Source organism: Nannochloropsis gaditana, assembly GCF_000240725.1.
Source record: "Nannochloropsis gaditana CCMP526 unplaced genomic scaffold scaffold311, whole genome shotgun sequence".
In the NCBI taxonomy this organism is placed as follows: Eukaryota; class Eustigmatophyceae; order Eustigmatales; family Monodopsidaceae; genus Microchloropsis; species Microchloropsis gaditana.
In genome coordinates, this window is record NW_005803642.1 from 21571 (window position 1) to 30806 (window position 9236).

At 54.0% G+C, this 9236-nt stretch overlaps 1 protein-coding gene across 1 annotated transcript; it reads left to right on the forward strand.

Annotated features, from left to right (window-relative positions):
* Positions 1-2459: 2459 nt before the first annotated feature.
* On the forward strand, positions 2460-3659 carry NGA_2096100 (magnesium and cobalt transport protein; the record flags this gene model as incomplete). Its single annotated transcript, XM_005855035.1, has 1 exon — positions 2460-3659. A coding segment is annotated over one exon (1182 nt), but the record flags the coding sequence as incomplete, so codon positions are not given.
* Positions 3660-9236: the final 5577 nt, after the last annotated feature.

Below are 9236 nucleotides of genomic sequence, written 5' to 3' on the forward strand. Positions count from 1 at the left end.
CTTAGTCACGTCTACATGCTGTGGTTAGGGATGTTGGGAAAGCCAGCATGAGTGCAATCAAATTCAGAAAGGTTGGCGAGTGACGGCAGCAAATATCAGTCATGTACTGGAGAAATTTGCAGAGATTCATACACACAATCGCCTGCCAGAGGTCTCCAACCCGAGAAAAAGGATTGTCAATAGCTTTCGTGACGGACTGAGTCGCGAATTGCATTCGATGTTCTCCTGCCTTGGGAGCAGGAGAGCCGTTATCAAGGAAGCCGTCATAATCAATATGTCAACATCCAAAATTGTAGGGAAAACAAAGGCAGGGATGGGTTCATAGCCAACAGCATTTGAAAAAGCGTTTGCGGCGCTATTTGGACGGGTGGTGGAGAAAAGAAAAAAAAGCCGGAAGGGCCAGCCATTCAGGCCAAATCAGCCTTTTCCAGACCGACGAGACCGTACCTTGTGAATGCGGGGGTCATATAAAGCTTCAATCAAGGTCTTGCAGATAGCCCTACTGTCGTGTAAGCCAGGCACGCCATTTCGCATCACGACTTTATCCCATAATTCCTGCGGTAATTCTCTCCATAGTCGCTCCTCCCATTCTACACCGTCTTCGTCTGAGTCGGATTGTTTGGGGGCGGGGTCTGGCGGCGGCGAGACAGGGCTCCCATCTTGCAATGAATCCAGAAGGGCTTGCTCCAGCATTTCTCTCGAATATTGGTCTAAGTCTGACATGATCCTGTTTTTCAAAATGAGAACGCTGGTGAGCTAGGCAGGCAAATGAGAGGCTTTCACACCTGTTGCCAGGGTTGCAGAGAGTGCGTAACGGTTTCATCCGCAAGCTCTGTGCCTCATAATTACACCGCCTTTTGACCGAAGAATGGGGTTACCCGGCGTATACGCCCACGGATTGTACTGTCACATTGCCACACCCATTGGAAACAAACCTTCAAGAGTATGTCATACACTTGACGTTGCGATTCCCATACAGGAGTGCCCCACCCATTCAACTTCGGTCAACCACCTCCTCCAGAACGGCCCCGGCGGCCCATCCCCAATGCCGTCAATATCTAAAGCCGCAGCCTCAAACAAGAATGACCGGGACGCTACATCCACAGTCTCGGATGCTGTGGACATGGCCAGAATACCTGAATACATTTGGCTTGATCTTGTGGATGAAGCGAACCTTGAAGGAAGCTTGCTGCCGGGGATTCATAGGAGGGTTGACTCCTCAGAAGAAGCAATCGTCAAAGCCTTTAATGTACTTGATCGCGACAAAACAGGAAACCTAAGCCGCCCACAGTTCACTGAGGGTCTGAATAGATGTTTAATTACATTTAACGGCAATAGTCTTCCAAGTGACCTGCCTGCGCTAGAGGCACTATGGAGAGCCACGTCGTCCTCAGAGGACGCCAATGGCTTTGTGACTCAAGAGACCTTTGGTGCCGTACTTCGACGTTTGAAATTGGAACTTTTGTTGCCACCTTTGGTAGATCACTCATTGGAATCTTCATATGCGAGGACGGGTGACGGAGGCGGGGGTGCGATGGCAGAGGCGTGTGACGGGGAGCATGCAGCCTCCCGGGCCCCTCCTCCACTTGGTCATGCAGGGAGTAAGATGACCAATCAGCAGCATTCCATGCTGGGAAATCTAGGAATGGACGAAAGCTTGCTGATGAAAGTCTTCGATTTCACGCGTAACCAAATGTACAAGCGAGACTTGTCAGAAGGAAACCGGTTTCGAAATTTTTTTCTGGGTCGGCAGGCGCCCGAGACTTTGTTAAATTGGATCACGGTGAGCCTCCAAAAAATATGCGGACGCATTTCTTCTCACATGTTGGGTATTTAAGGGCACAGTAGGCTCCATCGAGTGTGGCGGACGCCGTGAACACCCCTGCTAGGCAGAAGCCTACAGGCAGGAAACCCCACCACCACAATGTCGCCGGGCAATGTCCATGTCCTCTGCGCACAAAAGTTGCGATCGATGAGCTTACCTGATTTTCCATCCCTCTTTCCGCGATCACCAGGTGGAGTCTCACGATTACATCAACATTCTACGCCTCGCTGTGAAGTACCGGATCCACAGTCTGCATTTGGAGGATGTGCTCCGCTTGGAGACGCAGAAGCCGAAAATGACCCTCCAGGGAGGAAATTATTTCATCGTTGTCTCCACTCTGCGCCTGGCACGGGAGACGGAAAGGGCCCTGGAAGCCTGGCTGGCGGAGAATCACGACGTGGTAGGGGTGAGCACCGACCGATTAGGGCGACGGAAACGGCCTTTCCCTATCATGCTGGAGGAGTCCACGGGGGGAATCTTCACCACCGCCCCGCCCAAGAACGACAACGCGGTGATCAACATCCGCACCCCTTGGCGAGCCGTCAACAACAAAACTGGCACCCGCATGTCGATGCGGAGGACGGCGTCGGTGCTGGGGGGCACGACACCATCTACGCCGTCCACACGTGCCTTACGCCCCCTCTCGGAACGAATACAGTCGGGGACGCGGAGGAAGGGTGCTGAGCACCTGTCTGTCCCTCCGCCCCTGTCATTCAGGCGGATGGGCTCGATGATCCCGGTGGAAACACAGGAGAGCCTGGGCCTGTTGCCGCCCCCGCAACAGGACCCCGAACGTCCCTCCCCACAAGAAGGAAAGACAGTCCAAGGCAGCACCTCGCTAGACGACCGTGAGAACGAGCGGAGACCAGGGGCGACAGTCCTGCACGGGAAACGTGATGTCAGCCAACAAGACGGCATGGGCATGGTCCCCAAGGTCTCTTTTGCCAAGCGCACAGCCATGAATGGCCAAGACGGGGTGACCGACGCCCCCCTACAGCTTTCAGGACACGAGGAGAGTACCTGGGAGGACCACGTTATCGACACCTCCATGCCTGTCGAGCATCCGGAGGAAGACGGGGAGGAGGACGTTCTTTTTGACCACGCAGCCACGCACGACACCTCCTTGCCCTTCGCGGTGGACAGAGAGGACACGTTCGACATCCACGTGATGCTCGAAGTGGCCGAGGGCATGTATCACAACAGAGGGACCGTGGAGGAGAATAGCACGCATTGGCTGCTTCATTCCATCCTCGATTATAACGTGGACCGGTTGGTACCCATAGTCGAGGCGTATCAGATCAGAGTCTCGTATTTTCAAGACATGCTGCACCAAAGCGGGGCCAATTTCGGGAAAGGCAGGACAAAGATGGTCATGGACACCAAGTTGGATTTGCTCTGGCTACAGCGGCGGGTGGCGCTTTCGAAACCCATTATTCGACAGCTGATACGCATCGCGCCGACGGAGCTTCAGCTTTACTATCAAGACGTGGACGACCATTTGGAACGTTGTTTGGATGGCTTGTCAGGTCTGTCGAATATGGCCCAGAGCATAATTGACGAGGCTCACAACCATCGAGAGGAACGGATCAATGAGATTTTGCTGTTCATCACGATCATCACGAGCATTTTCACCCCGGCTAGCTTCCTGGCCGGAGTCTTCGGGATGAATTTTCAAACCAGTCAGGGGGACCCCAGCATGCCTGAATTGTCGTGGGAGTATGGGTACCTGTGGTTTTGGCTTTGGAGTTTTATTTTGTCTGGTGGTGTCTTGGCTTGTGTGAGATATAAAGTCGGGAATAGGATTAAATGGTGTTAAAATTACTGATGATTTGTGTGAGTGCATATCAGTGGAAACGATCCTTTCCATGTTTAAAGAACAGAAGCACAATTTGACTAGAAATCACAACATCAAAGCGTAGCCAGGCTCTCTTTCAAGTATTTTTCTTGCTCGAATTAAGATTATGTCTGCTTCTTATCAGCTTTCCGGTGAACGGCGCGAGTTCCTGTCGTTGCCGAGTATTATTACCCGGAAGAGAGACAGAAAAAGTGTGCAAGAAGGAAAAAGCAGAAATGTTAAGACACTGCCGGCCGCCGAATGGTCAGTCATGCTCAGTCGAACCTTGATAAAAAGACTGGGAGCTGGTATTGCGTCTTCCAGTTTTACGCCCGTCACATTTTGAGAACTTTTCGATAAGTATTTGCATCGGTGTTTTCGACAACGACTTGTTCCAACAACCTGCATTGACTTGCTCTCACTCACAAAGGCAAAGGTAAAACTCGTCTCGGTGACCGAGAAGTCGACAATCTGCGAAATGCCCATCCTGTATAGCATTCCTTCGCTGCTCGCGTCCTTTGGCGTCTGCTCCCTACTCGTCTCACGTTCCACGGACGGCTTCGTCTTGTCCATGTCTCTCAAGTCACCCAAGCCGGTTTTTGGTGGTATTGCGCACGCGGGCATTCTCGTCTCGGACACACAATCGTCCATGGTACGTCCAGATAAAAATGTAAAGAGTGTGTAGATAACGAGATCGGGGAGGAAAGATGTCAAGACAGGATGATACGACACCTCATGTACGGGCTTCTACTTTCATGGGATCAATTTTAGAGGCACGTGATGCACGACTGCAACAACATTACGGAGTGCGCTCTGCATAGCAAATTTTACCTTGTCTTCAAATTCAAAGGAACTTTCCCCGGCCGTTGCTAGTGTTGCGTGTTCCGGCGTATTTAGAGAAGTTGTCTGTCTCACATAATCCCTCCACGGATCTTGCCCCCACATTTTCGTGAAGAGATTCTACCTGGACGTCCTCGGCTTTGAGGACGACACACATTTGCGCCCCTCCACCCTCCCTTTCCCGGGGGCCTTTGTGCGTGGTGGTGCCCAACAGATCCACTTAATGGAATTACCCAACCCAGATCCTACGAGAGGGAGGCCGGAGCACGGAGGACGAGACCGGCATGTGGCATTCACGGTCGACAACATCGATCCGCTAATGGCGAGGCTAACAGAGGAAGGCGTGCCTTTTACCATGAGTAAATCCGGGCGACGCGCGGTGTTCTGTCGGGATTTGGATGGGAATGCCCTGGAGTTCATGGAGGAGGGGAGCGTGGGAAGAAGGGAGGGTGAGAAGGAGGAGTTGTAAGCATGCTCCCTTTCGAAAGGTACAGGAGGTGTAAAAAATGAAGGTGCGATGTACACGAAATTTACAGGCGAGGTGGTGGTGGTCTGAGAGCAGGAAGGGCCGCGGCCCCCCCTCCTCAGGCGGGAAGTCCACGGGGCCCGAACGAAATGAACAGGATGTCTTTAAAATCTGCTTTATTCTTCCAATTTTTACTTGCGATATGAAAGATTTTCTGGGAAACCGTAATTTCCTTCCCTGCTCAGGCCCTTGTCTGCATTTCCTCCCCGTCTTCCCTCCCGCCCTTCCCTGCGCCCGATCCATACACCGCGTGGCACCTGTCTTCAAACGCGTGGATCTGCCGCTCCACCAGATCTTCGAACACCATGTCGATGGCCTTCTGTGCCAAAGAGTTTGAGACTTGGAAACGGATCCGGAAGTCGACGTGGGTGCATCCATCCCCCTTCCTAGTGTCCTTCCCTCTTCCTCCCGCCGTTCCATCCCCGCTCCCCCCTTCCTTATCCTCCCATGTCGGTTGAAAGTTCCATGTGCTTTCCAAGCGCGTGAATATCTTGCTGTCTAATGCGGCTATCGTAATGGAGCGTGGACGGTCCAAGCGCACACGCGAGGTGTACTTTTCCTTAAGAAGATTATTAAACCCCACGATTAGCTGCGCCTGGGGAAAAAATCGTCCATGACGGAATCATAAGGGGCAACAAGGAGTAAAAGGAATGAATTACGTTTCTTTGTTGAAAATGTACAGCACGCAGGCGTGAAAGAATGCCCGAATAACAGACTTGAAGGGAGTCAAAGAGGCGTACCAACATAAAATTGGGCGGGACTCGGCGCAGGACGGCAGACTGTGTGCAATACGGAAGAAAGCTTTTGTAGTTGTCGACATCTGCGACAACGTCTGTGTGGTACGCGAAAAATATTGGATAAAAATGCCTCGTTAGCAAGAGCAGCATGATTCTCGCTACTCAACTCGCAACCTACCAAAGAGCTGTTCGCAAGTAAAGGGAACGACGCGCTGGACACGGTGTTCGGTTATTCTCCCCTCCTGTTTTGTTGTACTGGTGCTTTTTGTTACATTGCTAGTACCGAAACTTCGTTGAGGCGCACGGTGGTGGAGGCGATGGTAGGAAAAAGGTTGATGCCCGGCGAAACCTTGATGCAGCAAGACAGAGAAAGATGGCGTCCCCGCTGTGGACAGAAGACATTTTGCATGACTTCTCCCATGTCGAACTAGTGTGGCCATCGCGCTCTGTACATTGTGCGGGTGGGAATTTCTCTAAAAAAAGGGAAATTAAGAAAAAGGGGTGTCCCGGAAACGGTGAGCGGGGAGGTCATTATGTGCAAGTAGAGAAAGACTTTGTTGTCCTTTTTTGAACGCATGAGGCGAGGTTACTGCCTCGTTACCACTGACTTGCCTTTCCGATTTTTTTACTATGCACAGCGTCGCGCGCATCAGGAACCAGATCAGGACTCAGAAGCGCTTCGCTACCTCGACATGGCAAGCTCGCTGATCAGGGCCCGACCGTCTCCTTTTTCGTAATTCCTATGGCAGGGACACGACTATGGACGCAGCTCTGGTTCCTTGCGGGCGTTGTTGTTCTGGCACCATTCGCTTTCCGACTAGCCTGGTGGCAAGAAGGGTTCGAACGTGTTTCCTTCCCTGATATACCCTCCTCCTTGAGGCCGCCCGGCGCGCCTTTTTTACCCTTTCTGGTCGTCTTGGTAGGACATGACTTTTCTTCAAGCCTCATGGAGATGGAGGTCGACGATTTTCGTGTGGCATTGAAGCGTGTTTCCTTCATTGCTGCTTCCTCGGGCCAGGAAAACGAGACTCTTGAGAGCTTTGCTCGCCGTGCTGTGGCAGAAATGCTGCTCCGGAAATGGATGCCAATATGCTTCAATACTGGCTGGTCCTCCTACCTTCTTCTCTGCCCATGTCTTCTACAGAAGCTGACTCATCCACCCCTTCGATATCGGGCATCACTTGGCGCTTGGAAGAACGCTTTGGGTATGCCCGCAGAGGCAACGACGACCATTCTATTATCCAGCAGGCTGGCCGAGAGCTCTCTCACGCCCGCGCGCAAATCTCCTTCCGTCCCGCCACCTCCACCCCCCTCCCTCTTGCACGCGAAATACAGCTCACTTTGGTCAGCCAAGATGCGAGCGTTCGCTTCTGTCGTTGGAATCGGGCCCATCTCTTAAACCGTCACTTGAACCCCTTGGTTCGTGCGCTAATACCCCTGACAACCTTCCTCCCCTCCCTTCAACTCCTTCCTTACGGAACGCTCTTGCCTGTGCAGACCAAGCACGCCCACGGCTACCCTCTCCCTCTTTCCACCTTGACGGGCATCAGGCAATATTGGGAAACCACGCTCCTCCCTCCTTCTTTGTCTCTCGTAGCCACTCCGGGGCCCATGGCGTCCCCCCTGCGGTTCCTCTTCTATTGCCCGGCCTCAAGTTCGGAGCAATCCTTGGCCTTCATGGATGATGTAGAGGAAGGCCTGCGGGGAACCAGCAACGCCTCCTCCCACCACGCGGTCTCCACCGGCTTGGAGATTCCCGGGTGGGGGGGCGCCTTGGTCCTACCCGCCCAAAACCTGTCCTCTTCCCCCCCTTCCGCCCATGGTCCCCATGCTCCCACCTGTTTTCTTACAGAAGCAACCTACCACCACATCCTTTCTTTCCTCCAGCCCATCCTGCGGACGTCTCTTGGCTTCCCCCCCTCCCCCCCGCCCTCCCTCCCCCTCCCCCGGCCCCAGCTCCTCCACCCGCTGGAAGTGGACAGCCTGGCCACTCACACCCTCTCTATCCGGCACCAGGACACCCTCCGTTCTCTCTCCATCCTCCGCGACCTTCGTCGCGCCCACCCCGGGATGCCTTTTCCTGCCCACGTAGCCGAGGCAGCGAGCGCGGCCGTGCAGGAACTGGTCAACCGGGGCCCGTGGGAAAGAGAACGCCGGCAGAAGGCGACTGAGGACAGGGATAGGACGCAGGGGAGAACGCTGGGGGAAAGTGGGCCCGTGTCGTCGTTTCTGCAGGCTTTGGCCCGTGTGAACACGGCCTGGGCCGCGGCGCAACGTGCGCTGGAGGATGCGGCGCTCTTGCCCCCTCCTTATTACCCACCCGAGCATTACGCAGCGATTTTCCTTCCTCTCCTTCTTCCCATCTTTCTACCTCTTCTTCTGGGGCTGTGGCACGAATGGAGGCGCTACAAGGAGAAGAAGAAGAAGAAGAAGCGAAAGTCCGCGTGAGTGCGTGGCGCTCATCCCTGTGCCATACTCGAGGTCGGGTCGCAACCGTGTGACAACCCCTTTCCAAGGAAGTGACTGCGGATCAAGGAACATGTGTGCCACACTAGTTTCTCTCATTAGGACTGGAGCGCACTCATTATCAAACTTGGAAAATAGCATTCTTAACCACCTTGTTTTGTGCAATAAACCACTTTTTTTTCTTCCTTTCTGGTTTCCTGGCGATCTGCACGCCTCCCTTCTCAGTCCTGTCGCCCTTTATCTACATTAAATACAAACTTCCCGCAAAGACAATGTCCCGACGAACCCTCTCGCTGGCTTCTTCCATTTTCCGATACAACGCCGGGTCTCCCATCAGGCGGGCCGCATTCCGTACCTCGCGGCACAACTCGTCCAGGCGCGTGATACACCGGACAATGGAACCTTCTTGGATCTCGGTCGTGGCCATGATCTCCCGAAACGAGACGCCACTCGCCCACGCGTACACCACCCCGACGGCAATCAAGTTCACATGCTGGGCGGCGTAGGACTCCGGGTCGGAGGGCAGGCTGAAACGCCGTTGAACGTTCCCCAAATTCCTGGCAATTTCCAACAGCTCTCTGCAAGCGTGTCGCAGAGCGGGTGGGATGGTCGCGGCTTCTTCTGTGGCTGGGTCTAAGATCCCTCCTTGTGCCTCGTGTCCTTCCCCGTTTCCGGATGCCCGCCCCCCCTTCTCCTGGCAAACCAGGACGGAGAGGAGGCCGGCGATCTCGGCGGGCGTCAGGGGCGCCAAGACGTTTTCAAAGACTGTCTCGGTCAAGAGCAATTCGTCGCACGTGTTCACTTCGCACGCCACCCTGCCTTTCAACTGTACCGCCTGCGTGGTGGGATCAATGTACCCCAAGGCACACAGGACCCGCAGGCGGTCCTGGAACTCAGGGAAGAGGGACAGGGACTCGTTGGATAGAAGGTGTCGCATGGATTCGACTTTGGCTTCCACACGACGGCGGCGGTGCACGTGGGCGTATTGTGCCGGCAGGATGGGGCATG